The 19433-nt window shown below is 34.3% G+C and overlaps 1 protein-coding gene across 1 annotated transcript; it reads right to left on the reverse strand.

The window, feature by feature from the left end:
* Positions 1-5896: 5896 nt before the first annotated feature.
* Positions 5897-17755, reverse strand: LOC123663453 (splicing factor ESS-2 homolog). Its single transcript, XM_045598133.1, has 8 exons — positions 17484-17755; positions 17225-17378; positions 16158-16298; positions 13965-14158; positions 13258-13428; positions 12133-12323; positions 6378-6512; positions 5897-6241 (listed from the first exon to the last, which is right to left on the reverse strand). The coding sequence occupies exons 1-8, from the start codon at positions 17640-17642 to the stop codon at positions 5938-5940; spliced, it is 1449 nt and encodes a 482-aa protein (XP_045454089.1). The 5' UTR covers positions 17643-17755; the 3' UTR covers positions 5897-5937.
* Between the last annotated feature and the right edge of the window lie 1678 nt (positions 17756-19433).

Here is a 19433-nt window from a genome sequence, read left to right on the forward strand (position 1 = left end):
ATATGATATTACAAATTATTCACTTTTATATAATACTAGCGACCCACCCCGGCTTCGCGCGGGTGCAAAAACTATCGGTGTTCCTATACTATATTATGCATGTATGATATATATAAACCTTTCTGTGTAATCAGTCTATTTACTAAAGAAAACCACATCATAATCCGTTGCGTAGTTTTAAAGATCTACGCATACAGATACAGACAGCGGAAAACGACTTTGTTTTATACTATGTAAGTGATATCCCGTTGATACTGTCGACCGTCAAATAGCGTTAATGCTGAATTTGTATTGAATCATCACGGTATAGAGACGTCATTTGTCATCTGTCAAATAGAGTTTACGCTAAATAATCATCATCATGTATATTAATACACTAAGGTTGTGTTTGCCTCCCTTTAAAAAAAAAAATTCACAATTACTTCACATAAATTATATATCATTTTATAGATAATTGCTTGCTCTACCGACATCAGAAACTAAAAAAAAATCTCATTGCTTTTGTTTTTGTAAATTAATGAATTATTAAAATTATTTTGTGCGAATTATTCGCACGAGTATTGCTAGTATACAATAATTCCACTATATTTATAGCATATTTATTTTAACAATTGTGAATTTAAAAATTGTAGTTTAATTAATGAGATGTAAAAGGTCCTAGTGGTCTGTTGTACATCCTACTGATAATGTATATTCGTAACTTATGTGCAGAATAAATTTTATCTATAGACCCTCAATGTAAATAGATACCTATATTTAAATATCTTATATTAACTGTCATGTATGATGTATGATTTATACGTAAGATGACCTCTTGCAAATGTAATTATATTGAACTTTCTGTTTCTTGATAACTCAAACAGAGTTGTTTTAAATTCTAATGCTTATATAGTATAGTATAGTATATAATGCGTATTTCCAAAACATCTCCGAAGCCTTATGTACGAATTAGTTAATTACAGTTTTCTGTAATGTTAATAATTGCTCAAAACATTTTTTAATCATTTTAAATGACTTGTAGTTGATAATTTTGTTTACAATGAATTATGGTATATTTTAATTATTTATTTTTACGTTTGTATGTATTTAAAATATATAAGATGGGTAAATAAAGTATGATGATAAAAGAATTGTTTTTTTTTGTATCTTTTAGATTACAACAGTATCTGTAATTAAATAAAAAAACAACAAACCGATAAACGATTACATAGTAATAGTGACTGAATTTTACGTATTTTCTGTTTCTAAGGATGAGGAAAAACCACAGAGAAAAAACAAATATTTATAGATATTATTAAAAAAAATTAAAATCTACTTTTTAGAAAATTTGAGTTTTAATTTTTAAATCCAATTGTATACAATTTTACTAATTTTCAGAAGTATGTATTAGTAAAAAAACGAGTGTTCTTTAGAGCACACAACAAACCGATAAACGATTACAAGTAATAGTGACTGAATTTTAGGTATTTTCTGTTTCTAAGGATGAGGAAAACCACAGAGAAAAAACAAATATTTATAGATATTATTAAAAAAAATTAAAATCTACTTTTTAAGTTTTAGTTTTAATTTTTAAAGCCAATTGTATAAAATTTTACTAATTTTCAGAAGTACGTATTAGTAAAAAAACGAGTGTTCTTTAGACCACACGACTGAAGTTAAACTTATTTAGCAATAGGACTGCACTGTGTCTTAGATATACGAAACGTTGCCAATTGGCTATGAGAAAGAGAAAGAAAATGTGTGCTCGCGCCTATCTCTCTTGCTCCGCTCGCCTCGCCCGATTACATTTTACGTAATGCTCTAGTCACGCATTCTCCAGCTAGTAAGCTCCATGTCAAGCGTGCGTAAAGAAGAATTTTATTTCAAAAAGTTAACCCTTTCCCCTCCAACGCATATCGAATGAACGTACCTATTTTTTTAGAGGTATCGAATTTATTATAACAGAATTTTAGTTTCAATGTTGTTAAAACACATTCAAGTAGGTCATCGATTTAAATTATATTCAGTTTTATTATTTTTTATAAGATTTAGATAAATTGTTTATTAAAATAGATAATAATCATAAATGTTTTACTACTCCGATAATCATGTTTATATCTAACAGAGACGTAATAAAAACTTTAGTTCCTATCAGCCGGCACTGAGAGGACGATATTTACATGCAGTAGTCACTTTGAACCCACTTCCAAAAAAGGAGGAGGTTCTCAATTCAACTATTTTTTATGCATGTTACCTCAGAACTTTTTACTGGATGGACCGGTTACGATTATTCTTTTTTTAACCGACTTCCAAAAAAGGAGGAGGTTCTCAATTCGACTGTATTTTTAACCGACTTCCAAAAAAGGAGGAGGTTCTCAATTCGACTGTATTTTTTTTTTTTTTTTTTTTATGTATGTTACATCAGAACTTTTGCCCGTGTGGACCGATTTCGACAAATTTTCTTTTAATCGAAAGGTGGTGTGTGCCAATTGGTCCCATTTAAATTTATTTGAGATCTAACAACTACTTTTCGAGCTATATCTAATAATGCGTTTTTACTTGACGCTTTTTTTGTCGACCTACGTTGTATTATACCGCATAACTTTCTACTGGATGTACCGATTTTGATAATTCTTTTTTTGTTGGAAAGGAGATATCCCAAGTTTAGTACCATGATAAGGAAACCAGGATCTGATGATGGGATCCTAGATAAATCGAGGGAAACTCTTGAAAATCCGCAATAGCTTTTTACTAGGTGTACCGATTTTGATAATTCTTTTTTTGTTGGAAAGAAGATATCCCTAGTTTAGTACCACGATAAGGAAACCAAGATCTGATGATGGGATCCCAGAGAAATCGAGGGAACTTCTTGAAAATCCGCAATAACTTTTTATTAGCTGTACCGATTTTAATGATTTTTAATTTAATCGAAAGCCGATGTTTATCATGTGGTCACATTTAAATTTCATCGAAATCTGATAACTACTTTTTGAGTAATCTTTGATAATGCGTTGTTACTTGACTATTTTTTCGTCGATCTACGTTGTATTACTCGTCGATGTAATTGAAGTCGGTTTTTTTTCGTTTGCGAGCAAACACAATTACTTTTTCTTTTTTTTATGTATGTTACATCAGAACTTTTGACCGGGTAGACCGTATGTTACATCAGAACTTTTGACCGGGTAGACCGATTTCGACAAATTTTGTTTTAATCGAAAGGTGGTGTGTGTCAATTGGTCCCATTTAAATTTTTTTGAGATCTAACAACTACTTTTCGAGTTATATCTAATAATGCGTTTTTACTTGACGCTTTTTTCGTCGACCTACGTTGTATTATACCGCATAACTTTCTACTGGATGTATCGATTTTGATAATTCTTTTTTTGTTGGAAAGGGGATATCCCAAGTTTGGAACCATTATAAGGAAACCAGGGTCTCATGATGGGATTCCAGAGAAATCGAGGGAAGCTCTCGAAAATCCGCAATAACTTTTTACTGGGTGTACCGATTTTGATAATTTTTACTTTAATCGAAAGCTGATGTTTATCATGTGGTCACATATAACTTTTATTAAGCTGATAATTATTTTTTGAGTAATCTTTGATAACGCGTAGTTCTTGACTATTTTTTTTGTCGATCTACGTTGTATTACTCGTCGATGTAATTGAAGTCGGTTTTTTTTTTCGTTTGCGAGCAAACACAATTATCAAAGGGAGGTGATTGTCATGTGGTCCAATTTAATTTAATCGAGATGTAATGGGTATCTTTTGAGTAAGTTCTAATAATGTGGATTTACTTCACCATTCTTTCGTCTACCTACGTTGTATTACTGGTCGTAATTAAACTCGGGATTTTTTTTTCGTTTGTGAGCAAACACTGCTGCTGTGTGGCTACGGCACTAAAGAATTTAGCCACCCCCTCTCTTCCCGTGGGTGTCGTAAGAGGCGACTAAGGAATAACAAGGTTCCACAACCACCTTGGAACTTAAGAAGCCGACCGATGGCGGGATAACCATCCAACTGCTGGCTTTGAAATACACAGGCCGAAGACGGGCAGCAGCGTCTTCGGTGCGACAAAGCCAGTACTGCGGTCATCAACCCGCCTGCCCAGCGTGGTGACTATGGGCAAAACACATGAGTTCACGTTATTTTTGGCGTAAACTTGTGGAGGCCTATGTCCAGCAGTGGACTGTATAGGCTGTAATGATGAGCAAACACAAATTATTGTACTAGGGCTGGAAACAAGCATACGGCTAACCTGGTGGTTAGCGATTACTGAAGCTTATTGACGCCTGAAACACCAGAAGCATCGCAATCGCGTTTCCAAATCTATCCCCAACACTCCCCAAAAGGGTTCTAGCTACCTTATTCACCACAGGAACACAACACTGCTTTAAACAAACGAAAAAAAAACCGACTTCAATTACATCGACGAGTAATACAACGTAGATCGACGACAAAATAGTCAAGTAACTACGCGTTATCAAAGATTACTCAAAAAGTAGTTATCAGATCTCATTAAAATTTATATGTGACCACATGACAAACATCAGCTTTCGATTAAATTAAAAATTATTAAAATCGGTACACCCAGTAAAAAGTTATTGCGGATTTTCGAGAGTTTCCCTCGATTTCTCTGGGATCCCATCATCAGATCCTAGTTTCGTTATCATGATACCAAACTAGAGATATCCTCTTTCCAACAAAAAAAGAATTATCAAAATCGGTACATCCAGTAGAAAGTTATGCGGTATAATACAACGTAGGTCGACGAAAAAAGCGTCAAGTAAAAACGCATTATTAGATATAACTCGAAAAGTAGTTGTTAGATCTCAAATAAATTTAAATGGGACCAATTGGCACACAAAACCTTTCGATTAAAACAAAATTTGTCGAAATCGGTCCACACGGGCAAAAGTTCTGATGTAACATACATAAAAAAAAAAAAAAAAAAAAAAAAAAAAAAAAAAATACAGTCGAATTGAGAACCTCCTCCTTTTTTGGAAGTCGGTTAAAAAGTATTATTTATCTGTGATCTTCTGTAAGGTTCAGGTACTTCCCGAATCGAGCTGCTCCAGATTTTGAGCAGGATATTTCCTGCTATGCACTACCTCAATAATCCAGTTTTACACATATTTTAGAGTGGACAAGTTTTCCAGTGTCGTCAAGGCACAGATATTGAAATTATTTAAATTAATATAGGCCATGTAGATTAACAGTGCTGTGAGTTAAATTAGCAGTGCTCGCCACTTCGTCCGCGCAGAATTTAACAAAACAGTTATTGTTTAACAGACAGACAAAAATTATTAAAAATGTTATTTTTGCATATGCAACATATGAATTTAGTATAAAGCGGTTATTTTAATGTTACAAACAGACACTCCAATTTTATTTATTTGTATAGATAACACGGTAATCGTGCATAAGGAGTAAACTCCAGTCGCGTGTCGGAAATAACTTTTCGATGAGAAATAGTTTATGCCATTATTTATGTCTTCGATTTCAGTTTACGGCAAATATTATATGGGTTACACGATTTTCTATCGTAATAATATAGATTCTTGTGTTTTAATCACCTGATAACCCTAATCTATATACATAAAATGACTCGCTAAATGTGTCCTAAGCGCAAAACTCGAGAGCGATTCATCATTTTTTTTAAGTTATTTTATACGGGTCAGCAGCTAATACATAATAAATTATACCTACATTTTAAAATCCTATATATAAAATATTTTATACAGTCAGCTAACCCGCATTGGAGCAGCGTGGTGGATTAAGCTCTGATCCTTCTCCTACATGGGGAAAGAGGCATACGCTCAGCAGTGGGACGTTACAGGCTGAAGCACAGCCTAGCGTTATATACGGTTCGGCTTTGTACATATTGTAACAAAATACAAATAAATAAAACTATTATAAGACGTAGTAAATTATGTATTTCTTAATAATAACATTACATTTAATTAAAAAAATCTTGAGCTTTTAATCTTGTCCTCTTCGCAACATTAATCTGCAGCAGATTATCTGTGATATTATTGTCTGTGACGTCAGAGCTGTCAGTAGAAGTCGATGGCGCTGAAGACACACTTTTAGGTGTTGCCACGAGCGGTGTCCGTATTGTTGGAGTGCGTTTAGGGGTTGCGTGTGAAAGTATTCCAACGTCGTTAGGGGTTAATTTGAGTCGCGGGGATAATAAATGTTTCGCCGCCAATTTTCTAGCTGCCGGTGACATGCTCGCCAATCTCTCTGTGTTCGTTCTAAAACTGTTCAACAAAAAAATGATGTAAGTTAATAAAATATACAAATTATAGTAAACAGTTATTTATCTTTCGGTCGGCCAGCTGCAGCGCGCAGTAGATACAGTAGATACAGTAGATGTGTAGAGCTAGCAGTACGTACGCGGGCGAGGCGGCGGGGCGCGGGGTGCGCGGCGTGGCGGGGCGGCGGCGGCGCGCGGCGCGCTCGGCCAGCTGCAGCGCGATGCGCTCGCGCGCTCCTCCCTCCAGCATGCGATACGCGGCGCCCGCGCCCACGCTGTAAGCAAGTTTATATTTTAGTACGCATGTTGAACCAATTAGCTTATGGTAGAAGATCCGAGCTGAATGTGTCGCTTAGTGGAACGCACCCAATCTATACGTGTCATACTATCAAGACAGATTAAAAATTTCTTATTATCTTCATGTCACATATTTCATTTTTTTTTTTTTTTTTTTTTAATTATTAAACGGCGTTTTGTCGTACTGGCCACTTTGATCTCAAATATTTCCTCTTTGGTTAAGAATTCCAAATTTAAATTTATACGGCTGTTTACTCATGCATTTGCGTTTCGATAACATATTAATTACTCATTTGTTTTTCCTCTTTTGTTTTTCATCTTTGCGTCACTCACTTTACAAAAGGGAAAACTTGAAATATCGTGTTATTTACAAGTACGAGTTCCACCGTGGCACCAATACTGCAGAAACGACTCGAAGGATTAATTATGTCCAAGGCTGCAGTGTTGCAAAAGAAAACACAGTGCGTTTTTGGTTCCAACGTTTTCGTTCTGGAAATTTCGACCTGCAGAACAAGCCCCGTGGACGGCCAGAGACCAAAGTTGATAATGAAGAATTGAAGGCTATTATCGAAGCGGATCCATCACAAACCGCGTCCAAGTTTTTTATTTTTATTTTATTTTATTTTATTTGGAACACAGCAGCACATAAGACATTAAATGACTAAGCCATTTACAGGTATTCGCATATGGTTATTTAAATGATGAGACCATCAAACAATGACAATAAAGCTACAAACAAAACAAAAACAAAACAAAAATCCCTGAAGATGAGGAATGAATGTATTTAAAAATTTGTTGCACCCTCGACGCAGGGGCCAAAGAACTCCAAAGCAAACAATCTACTCACGTTCTGAGGCTTAGTACAGAATAATTCTAATTCGTCACAATTCATTGACAGTTTGTTAACAAGTTCACTCGCTCGAATAATGAATGAATTGCGGCGGTAATTAGTACTAACTTTAGGAATTGCTAGCGGTTGGGTACGTCTAGTTGGTAATCTACGAGAAACCTAGAAGCTAACTTTTTCCAGCAAAGCAGGGCAATCAATGGTGCCATTGACAATTTTTAAGAGATACGTAATATCAAAAAGTTGCCGTCTCTTTTCCAAGGGTAAGAAGTGGTATCTGTTGCATCTCGCCTCATAACCGCGATCCGATTGCTCGCACTTGTATTGTAGATACCTCAAGAACCTCCTCTGTACCGACTCAATACGGGAAATATACACGTTATATTGTGGACTCCAGACCATAGAAGCATACTCAAGGATACTGCGCACGTAAGCACAATAAAGTACTTTAATCGATTTAATAGATTTAAATTCATGTGTAGACCTTATAATGAAACCAAGAGCCTTGGAGGCCTTTTTTACTGTGTAATCAATGTGCCTATCAAATAAGAGTTTAGAATCTTGAATGAGCCCCAAGTCCTTCATAAATGTAACTTTGTTAAGCGACTTATTGTTGATTTTATACAGATAATTTATAGTGTTATATTTTCGAGAAAAAGTCATAGCAAAACACTTGGAAACATTCAAATCAAGCTTGTTTTGAGTACAATACTGCACAAAATTGTTAAGATCAGACTGGAGGCGATCACAGTCACCAGAACTGTTAGTGGCCATAAAAATCTTAGTGTCGTCTGCATATAATAAAACTTTGGCAGATTTGAAACATAAAGCGATGTCGTTAATAAATATGACGAAAAGCAAAGGCCCTAACAAAGAGCCTTGAGGCACGCCAGAAGGAATCGATAGCCACGAAGACGTAAAACCATTTATTGCAACCACCTGGGATCTATTACTGATATAAGAAGTAAACCATCTAAATAAATTGTCATATATACCGGCTTTATACAGTTTCTCGAGGAGCAACAGGTGATCTATACGGTCAAAAGCTTTACTGAAATCAGTAAAAATGCAATCGACCTGTAGCCTTGCGTCCATTTTTGAAGAGGTGTATTCATTAAAAACTAAAAGGTTGGACACCGTCGATCTCTGTCTTAAGAAACTGTGTTGTTCTGGAGTAAAAGAAGACTGCAGTGCAGCATAGACCTGACGGTAAACAACCTTCTCGAATATTTTGGCAAAGACACATAACTTAGATATAGGCCTAATAATTTTTCACATTAGAACGGTCACCACCTTTATGTACGGGCGTGACGAATGCAGATTTCCAGGTCTTTGAAAATCTCAAGGCTCCTATCGACTCCAAGTTTGGTAGCAATCTCCTATATGTGATGTAGAAATAATCAATCAGCGGATTTTATGATAACTCATCCCCAATAAGGATGGGGGGGAGGCGTTAATAATGAAAATTTTAAATTTATGTAACTGAACCAATTTTTATCAAATTTTATAAGCATGTGTAAGTTGGTCCAACTTGGAAAACACGGTAGTTTTTATCTCAATTGGACTCGGTAGGTGGCGGTATATGTAACTCCGAAACTACTGAACCAATTTGTATCAAATTTTGTAAGAATCTGTAATTCGGTCCAACTTGGGAAATAGGATAGTTTTTATCTCAATTGGACCCGATAGGTGGCGCTGCTATCAGTATGTAACTCCGAAACTACTGAACCAATTGTTATCAAATTTCGTAAGCATCTATAATTTGTTTTAAATTGGGAGATAGTGTAGTTTTTATCTCAATCGGACCCGGTAGGCGGTGCTGCTATCTGTATGTAACTCCAAAACTACTGAATAATTTTTATCAATTTTTTATGCATCTGTAATTTGGTCCAACTTGGGAGATAGGGTAGTTTTTATCTCAATCGGACCCGATAGGTAGTGCTGCTATCGGTATATAAGCTATCAAATTTGATAGCTGTTTTTCGGGCAGGACAACGTCTGCCGGGTCCGCTAGTATATTATATATATAAAAAATCGATTTTATGTTCTGACCATACAAAACACCAATTTATATGTAAGGACCTAATATTTATGTTGCTATACACTTGTAAATGAAGCTGAATGTGCTGAATCTTTCCCTATTGATTGATATTACTAAAAATACTAAATAAAGTACATTATCTGTTCTTAAAAAAGAACAAGTTTTTGCTAATCTATACATAAAATCGATGTATCATCATTGACTCATCACGAAATCTCGAAAACGGACGCATAAAGATGAAATTTGGCATAGAGATAGTTAATAGTTAGTAGACATTTTATTAGCACAGGTTTTGCGACTAGGGCCACATTAAGGACGTCTAAAGGCCTCCCAAATTTTTACAAAGAGCCTTCATTTTATGTGCTTTGATCTTAAAATTGGACACAATGGTAAAAGAATACTTGGACATTTACTAAGAACGGATATCTCTACGGGGCCGGATTGAAGTGGTTTAAGGGCTCGAGCAAGTTTATATGAGAGTCCTTTATATTTTGTTCTACTAGCTTGAAATTTAGCAAAGAGATAGTTGTTGTGGACGTCCTCTAGGAACGGGTTTTGGGACTAAGACCACCTTAAAGAGAGATGTCAAGAGATTTTATAAAAGTCCTTCATTTTCGTGTACAATGAACATAAAATTTGATAGAGAGGTAGTTAACAAACTGGACCGCAAAGAAAACGGGTCAGTTAGAAAGTCTTCACTGACCTAGCATTATGAAATAAAATCTAAATTAAAGAATATTTAATGCCAAATAAAATAATATATAAAACCTTTTTATTTAGTTTTGATAATTATATAAAAAACTGAAAATGTAAAATAATTTCGTTTTTTAATTTAGTACCAATTTCAAATCAATTAAACCCACTTGCATACAAATACACACATACACACTCACAAAATTACACATACACATATACACATTATTGACCTTTTACATTTTATATATTTCTCATATTATTGTAACTGCGTTTTGCTACCTCAACTCAACTTTGTCTACCTTAATTGTGTAATTTCTTGTCTTATCTCGACTATGCCGATGCGTGCTATCCTGACCTTACTGAACAACAACTGACAAAACTTGAGAGGCTCCAAAATTTAGCTATTAGATTCGTATTTTCTTTGCGAAAATACGATCACATATCCGATTTTCGTAAAAAGCTCAAGTGGTTGCCAATCCGCTTTCGCCGGAATACTAGAATGCTGGCGCTGCTTTACTATGTGCTTAAAAGTCCCCGGGCCCCTGAGTATCTAAGAGAAAAGTTTGTAGTGCGTGAATCTGACAAGGCACTGCGCTCGAATGATACAACTACGCTGTATATTCCTATCCATCATACTGCTTTCTACAATTGCTCTTTTACAGTGCAGTCAATAGTTCTGTGGAATGCTTTGCCTAAAACTATTAGGGAGGCTAAAACTCTTACATCATTTAAGAAGCTACTAAAAGATTGTTACCTAAATTTTTAGTGAAAAGCTGGTCTGTGTTAGTAAGTTTACTCGTAGTTATTCGTAAATGTGCTGTCGATAATTATTCAATATTATATTTATGATTAACTATTATCTACTTCATAATTAATGTAATAGGTATGTATTTATTTGTGTATATATTTTACGATAAAGCATAATGTAATGGGTATGTATTTATTTGTGTATTTAATTCTTTATATGTTTATAATATATACTATATATATATATATATATATATATATATATATATATATATATATATATATATATTATTGTATTATTATTAGAATGTAGGATCTACTTTGTTTTTAATTTTTTGTTTTGCCTTTTGATAACCCTACTCTTTTTATTTTAAAATCTCCTCTACCCCAAGGTTGTCTGGAAGAAATCGCTTACCTAGCGATAAGACCGCCTTTGTGCATAGTATTGTTTTGCAAATTTTATTTTTAAAGATGTATGTTATGTAATATGCACAATAAAGTATATTTCTTCTTCTTCTTCTTCTAATTTAAATAATGAAAAATCCGAAGTTGACTTTTGTTTGGATGTTCTGTATTGGTTTAAGAAAAAATGTAGCTGTGGATTTTTGTACAAATAAATAAATAAATAGTTTCATAAAGCTAGGTCAGGTACATTTAAGTATATTGAAGATTTTCTAAACGACCCTTGTTCTTTGCGGTCCAGTGTACTAAGTAGACAGGGCCACACTAAGAAGATCTAAGAGCTCAAGAAAATTTGTATAAAATACTATATTCTTTATGCTACAAGCTTGACTTTACCATAGAGACGGTAAATATTTAGTGGGCGTCTACTAAGATCAAATTTTGCAGCCGTGCTAGATTAAGGAAGTCTATTTATTAAGGCTTCTAGATTCTAAAGTTGCGGTGAAGTACCGATGCATGTTAAAAAATAATAATCTTAATATATATAAATCTCGTGTCACAATGTTTGTCCGCGATAAACTCTTAAACTACTTAAAACCGATTTTAATCAAATTTGCACACCGTGTGCAGTTTGATCCAACTTGAAAGATAGGGTATATTTTGTTTTGATATATGTAATTATTATATTTAAGAAAAAAATTAGGCGATACGAAGTTTGCCAGGTCAGCTAGTAATAATATATGGAATAACAAAAGCACGGACATAATAATCCTGTGGATGTATCACATAATTAAAAAAAAAAAAAGATTAAGGAAATCTAAGTGCCCACAAAGGATTTAATAAAGGTCAGGTGCAGGTGACTCACGCCGGCAAGGGCGTGTCCCCGCCGTCCAGCCGGAAGGGCGTGCCCTCGATCTCGCCCCACGTCATGAGCGGCGAGCGGTCGGCGCCGGCGCCGGGCCGCGGGGACGGCGTCGCCACGAACGCGTACTGCGCCGCCCTCTCGGCCGCCACGCTCACCCCGTCCACGCCTATCTTGCCCTTGATTGTGGCGTCCTGCAGAATAGACAATATATATATACTTTATTGCATTCAAAAAATACATGTAAAAACAACATAAGAATAATGTTTATGGCAAAGGTGGACTTATCTCTGAAAGAGATTTCTTCCAGTCAACCCATGGTCATGAGTAAGTGTTTAATATAGCGAGGCAAGCAGTGCAAGAAGATTTACTAAGAACAAGAAAAAAAAACGTAAAAAAAAGAAAAGATGATAAATTTGATAAATCTATACATATACCTATATTCAAATATATATGTATATATATATATATATATATATATATATATATATATATATATATATATACACGACAATAGTAATATTATATTCTTTATTGCACGCCATTAAAAGATACAAACAGAACTAGTACAATTTTTTATTTTTGTGTCACCTACACATTAGGAATTCTAAAACTTTTTTGAATATCATATCAAAAAATGACCGCTCCAGCGGGGATCGAACCCGCGTCTCCGACTGACCGTGTCAGCGCTCTAGCCAATTAAGCTATGGAACGCTGTAGAGCGAAATTTTTGATATGACGATTTTATATTCGGTTTAAGCGAACCGTGGCGCCGTCTATAGTGAGTTCTTTACAGAAACCCGTAACTATTTAAAGTTTCATATTACAATGAAAATCTTTGACAGGAGACGACACCGTGCTATTTTTAATATGTACGATTTTTTATTTTTGTGTTACCCACACATTGGGAATTCTAAACATTTATATACTCGTACAAATCAAAGTGTAAACAAGACTTTATGTACAGAAGAAGAAAAGATCGAAAAAATATATGTTATAAAGAATACAATAACAATGGTAAAAATGTTACGGTGTTATTTGCAATTATCAAGTATTATAAGTTATTTACTTTCGCGAAAAGTGTTCTTGGAATAATTTGGCAGTTGATTGTGTAGTCGAGGAGCTCACCTGGTTTTTGGCGAGCGCGCTTATGACCTCCTTGTTCTTGGCTGGGTCGAAGGGCAGCGCTGCGAGGCGTGTGTTGTGGTGTTGTAGCTGGGGCCCCAGTGGGGCTTTCCCACCCGCCCCGTCTGGTACGTACATTATGTAGTTTTTGGCTCGGTACCTCCACGTGTCCAGCTGGGAGCGAACAATTTTCTTTTACATCTTTTACAGACATTTTACTTTACAGCAACACATTTTGAGGCATTGTGCTTTTGATCATTAAGTTTTCTTAAACTTAATTTATCAGGTTTTTATTTATTATTTATTTATTTATTCAGTGTTTATTTGGTAATTTCACGGGACGCTGTTCCGTTTTATACTGGATGAGCGTTAGTGCTACAACACAGCGTTTTAACCGACTACCAAAAAACCTTACCTTACCTAATTGTTACTGGTTTCGATTTTTGTTTTTTTTTTTTTTTGTATCTAAAGGTTGTGCGTGTTATGTTGCCCTATTTCAATTTAGTTGAGTTCTGACAAGTTCCTTTCGAGTTATATTTACTTGACTATTTTTCGTCGAACTACGTTGTATTACATTTTATGATACAAACAAACAATCATTTCCCGATGACGGCAGAATTATCTACCATATATTTTTATGTAGTTATTGTATTTCTTTTGTGTAATTTTCCCTTATAAATACAGGTGTAAAAAATTTAATAATAATATACCTCTTGTGGCCTCTTAGTCTGGTCGGCTTGTTGCTCTATGGAAGGCAGAACTAAGGCGGCATCAGCTAACGCCGCTGACGTCATCTCAGCTTCCATCTGTGACGCAAGCTTCGAGGCACGTTTCTTGTCCTCAAGGGCGATCACACGATCGTAACTAGCGTTATCTTCACTTGTGTGATTTGCGAGAAAGGAATCTGAGGAGAAACACAATCGAAAAATTATATTACGATCACGATCCAGCCTGTCATATCCCACAGCTGGGCATAGGCCTCTTTCCCCATGTAGGAGAAGGATCAGAGCTTAATCCACCACGTTGTATCAATGCAGGCTGAAGCATAATATAAGTTAACATTAGCGATGTGAACCGAAAAATAGTCGAATTTGAACCTCCTTTTTTGGTGTTGGTTTAAAGTAAATACCTAAAAAAACCGTTTTTTTTTTTAAATAAATATTATTTATCGGTGTTCAAAATCGTAATCGGTTCACATCACTAGTTTTAATGTTAATATGTTTAATTAAAAAGCAATATTTTTGTTTATTCCAGTTTATACATTACAGATTATATCTATTTACTACTTGTGTATCTAAGTTATAGATTTTCAGATGCAGTGAAACAGGCACTTAATTCATTTATTAATTTATTTAGCCCTAGCTTATTTTACCTTCTGCTATCAGCGTTTCTGTAACCGTCTACCCCTTCATATAGAACTTGTGCCAAAATTATATATCGTATCATGGGGGAGGTTGGCTGAACATCCTTAACACAGATTATACCTATAATCTATGTAGGATGATCAGTCTGAACTCTAAATCTATACTAATATTATGAAGAGGTAAAGTTTCTAGCTTTCTGATCATGAAAATTCTTTCACTAACAGAAATCTACACAATTCAGTGAAAAATAATAGTATGTAAATCAAGTCGGAGAAATTCGAGCGAGATGAAAACTTTACTATATATTTGCATCACAAAAATAATTAACGCCCAACGAAGTGGGCACGGGTCGGCTAGTTTTTTTTTTAATGTAATTAAACCCTTTGCATAAGTAAATATTTGTTATTGGTACTATTTGTTAAAAATGTTTTTTTGAAATAAAGATAATATTTTAATTATCATTAAAAAAAACTAATGTGTAGGATAGACTTTATCAAAAACCGGCGAAACAGGCGCTAAATATACAAACATATAATCATTTTTTTATTATTATCAACTTAACTTTATCTTATCTTTATTGACAACTAGCTGGCCCGACCGACTTCTTTCCGTCAAAAGTTAATAGTAAATTTTTTTTTTTTTTTTAAGTACCAAAACCTTCCGTGGGCCTTACGGAAATATATAGTTTTGTTATTGTTTTGATTTTTGATGTGTATAATAAAGAGTATAAATAAAATAAAAATAAATATCTAACTCGAGCAGTAATTGAACCCGCTAACGGTCCGTGTTTGAGGCGTCTAGACGCACCACTACACCAGAGCAGTTGTCTGTATCAAGGATGACCAACACGTGGCCCGTGGGCCGCTTGCAGCCCGTTAAACATATTTATGCGGCAAAACAGTGCCAATTTTCTCATTAAAAATTTCAAGTAAATTTGTTTTTTTGTTCTTTTCTTGTTTGTTTTTATCTTGCATTAAAATTTGTATATGAAATCTTTTTTTAAATTATTAATAAATTAATCAAAGTGCAACCCGCCAAAAAATTAAAATTTAAATTGATTAAAAAGGTTGCTCACCCCTGGTCTATCTATATAAATAAAAATGATTGTTGCTAAGCGCAAAACTCGAGGATGGCTCAACCAATTCGGCTAATTTATTTTTTTGTATGTTCCTTAAAGCCCATGGAAGGTTTTAATATTAAAAAAATAATTTTTACTATTAACTTTTGACATACGAAAGTCTGTCTGGGCAGCTAGTTACAAATAAAGAACAGTGTACAAAGGTGGTGTTATTATTAGAAGAGCCGTCTCTGTTCCTAAGGTAAGCAACATAATGCTTGTGTTACAGGCTTACAGGTAACAGCCAACTGTTATAAATAAATATTTTTTTGATAAATATATTTAGGAATAATACATATACCAGAAAATACAAATATTACACACAGCCCCGGAGCAGAAAACAGGGTCACTACAAACTGAGCAAACGTAAAAAAAAATTGCTATAAGTTCCATATAATTAATGCAAAACTTATTATTCTTACCTAATGTATGGTTGTCAGTTACATCTTTTTGTTTTTCCGTTCCACCGTCATTGGGTGTCACCAACTCATGTTGAGGGTCTCTATTAGACGGTGAAAACGGTACATTAACTCCTGGTGTGTCAAATGTTGCTGGCGAGTTATCTGTAAATGTAACAAGAAATATATGAAAAGATAACATTTATATCGCCGTGATATGATTATACACATTTAATGAACATAAAAAAAAAACCATCTATAATTTAATTATTGTTTGCTCACAAACAAAAGAAAACGCAACTTCAATTACATAGACAAGTAATTGAGTAGAATTGGCACAATGGTCAAGGCACTGGTTTGTGGCTGTTGCGCTGGCGGTTGCGGGTTCGATCGCTGCATATGACAAACATTTGTATTGACTATACAGATCTTTGCCGTGGTCTGGGAGTTTGTGTAGTCCTTGTAGGGCTCCCCACTATGTCTCGGACAGCACATTAAGCTGTCTGTCCAGTTTGTTATCATGTACACCTGATAGGCATTGTTACGCATTAAAGTAGCGTGGTGGATTACGCTCTGATCCTTCTCCTACATGGGGAAAGATGCCTGTGCCCAGAAGTGGGATATTACAGGCTGAAGTGTAGCGTAGCGTAATTAATAAAATATTTATGACTGACAAATAAATAAAATTAAAAAAAAAAACTATTATGGTGTGACAGTGCAAGTAGTTAAGAAAAATTGTAATTTTTAATTAAAAACAGTAAAGGGGCATAGAAGCTTCTTTGTATGTCAAGACTTTCTATTGTTATGAAAAAATTAGGAAATTATGAAAACAATTAATGAAGTTACAACAACACATTTCCTTATACCTGTTTTATATCTCGTCAGTCATAAGCCCCCTATCCCCGTTAATTGCAAACAAATTTCATGAACGACCCTTGACCCTTTAACTTGATGGTGTAAGAAAAATATATCGTAAGCTTTAATCCATTGAACACCATCATACGTCAGATAGCTTTAACGACGGTGAACACTTTAATAACCAAAAAAGTAAACTCCACAGAGAATAAACCCACGAGACAATTATTACTTACAAGGTTCTGTGGGCGGTCGACTACCACTGTATTTCCTGGCTATTTCTCTTAACTTTGCATAGTCTTTGTTTTCTGACGCCTCCAAGTAATCGTTTTGAGCTTTTAATTTTTCTAAATCTGGGAAAAAATCTCTTTGGATTATCTTCGCTATGCCCTGCAACAAGACAATTTCACAATCACAAACTTAAGTTACACATTCTGTATAATTATTCAAAACACTATTTAGTACTAAATATAAATTAATATGCTTAATTATTACCTCTACATAGTCTTCTTCATCTAAAACTTTCAACTTTTTCGTCTGTTTCTTTTGAGGGGGAACCTTAGGTACTTTAAAAACAGCACTCTCCTTCTTAAGCAACTGCATATTTTTTAATGCGGCCTCACCCGGCCTAGGTGTTTGATTTTCTTGTGTCATTTTGTTTGTTTGATTTCAACATATACGCATAGTATTATTAAATAATCGAGAAATATGTGGTGAAATATTTTTTACGTACACAAAGTGACACTGACAAGCAATAACAAGAATTCGATATCAGACATTTGTTTACATGTCAAATTTGATGTTAAGACAGTTTTACACTTTGGTTTTATCTTAGACAAAGAAACCTAGGTTTCTTTGTCTTAGGGTTTTATAAACGACGGTCTTGTGCATGGAGCCATTGGAGCATAGAAAGCTCTCTATGCTCCATGGTCTTGTGTATGAGACTGGGGAAATATAAATTTCTAGTGTCGCTCTTCCTGCGTTTCTTGCTTTTTGTTTCTTTCTTGGCACAATTCCACGCGGACATGATTTATACCAAAACTATCTGTAAATATTTAGTTCTTAAGTTGTGAATTGTAAATATGTATAATATTTTGTATAAATAAAATTATGATTTCTTGCTTCTGTGCATAGTATCAAGGGTTTATGTTCTGACATCTTAAAATCTAATTAAGTCCAAATTACAGATGCTACAGATCCAATAGAAAACCGGAAGTTAATGTGTCCTAATGGCGATATCCCGAAGGACGTTACAAAACAAAAACTTTGGGATATGCCAACACTTCACAATACTTATATAAGTTTGACGCAAAATCTTACAAGTGACAAAAACCGTACAAGGCTTTTAGCTGTGTCAAATAAAGAGTCAGGTCACTGGTTACACGCAATGCCGTCAAAAAATCTTGGGACACTTTTAATCAATGAAAGTTCATAGCGATTCAACGGGGAAATGCTGCCAGCATTCTTGGCACGATTCCACGCGGACATGATTTATACCAAAACTATCTGTAAATATTTAGTTCTTAAGTTGTGAATTGTAAATATGTATAATGTTTAATAAACTATTGTTTTTCATTATTTTTTGATGTAATATATAATGAATCACTAAATTGTTGCTTATCGCAAAATTTGAGAACGACTGGACAAATTCGGCTAATTCTTTGTCAATATTATATAGAAAGTTTTCTGCCCGTTTGACTGTTTTGGACGTCTTTGAGTCAGCTAGTAGGTATACTAATAAGGATTAACTGTTGTCTGTGGGTATGTTTTTCTTGCTCATTTTATTAAATTCAAAATAAAAACAAATTTAATATTTGAAATTCAGGTAGTTGAATATATGCTATACAACATGTCTTCTTGGCAGATATAGCAGACATTTTACACAAATTTATAAATAACTAGCTGACCCGGCGAACTTCGTATCGCCTAACACAAACTTTATCGTATGGTATTAAAGTTCAAATTGACTTTTAAGTATTATCACAAATCTTTTGTATGGGAGTATAGAAAAGTGTTGTTTTTAGACTTTTTCAGGAATTTAAAATTTTTTTTTTAAATTTTTCTCTCCGTAAGAACTATCCTCGTACTTCAAGGAATATTTTTAACAAAGAATTAGCGAAATCGGTCCAACCGTTCTCGAGTTTTGCGCTTAGCAACACATTCAGCGATTCATTTTTATATTATAGATACAATATTTTTACTATCCAAGTTATTCTTGCGTCCATAAACTGTAACGACTAAAACCTAAATGACTTTGATCTCAAATAAAAATGCTTTCTTTTTTAATCCGTTTATTTAAAAAAACAAAAAAAGTGTATAAAACCAGGAAGACAAAAGTTTCATGGAATGATATAGGTAAATATGTTTGTTAAATGCTAATTTTAGCGTTTTGGTACTTTTTATAATTATGGCAGAATAAGTATAGTTAATAGTTTACTTGAGTTT

Source organism: Melitaea cinxia, chromosome 20 (assembly GCF_905220565.1).
Source record: "Melitaea cinxia chromosome 20, ilMelCinx1.1, whole genome shotgun sequence".
NCBI classification, from domain to species: domain Eukaryota; kingdom Metazoa; phylum Arthropoda; class Insecta; order Lepidoptera; family Nymphalidae; genus Melitaea; species Melitaea cinxia.

Excerpts from the sequence above, each read along its gene's own strand:
- LOC123663453 (XM_045598133.1), bottom strand. The coding sequence starts at position 17,642 with ATGACACAAGAAAATCAAACACCTAGGCCGGGTGAGGCCGCATTAAAA. Across the intron at positions 13,429-13,964 it reads AGACTAAGAGGCCACAAGAG|CTGGACACGTGGAGGTACCG; the intron begins GTATATTATTAT and ends GTTCGCTCCCAG. Across the intron at positions 12,324-13,257 it reads GCGCGCTCGCCAAAAACCAG|GACGCCACAATCAAGGGCAA; the intron begins GTGAGCTCCTCG and ends TCTATTCTGCAG.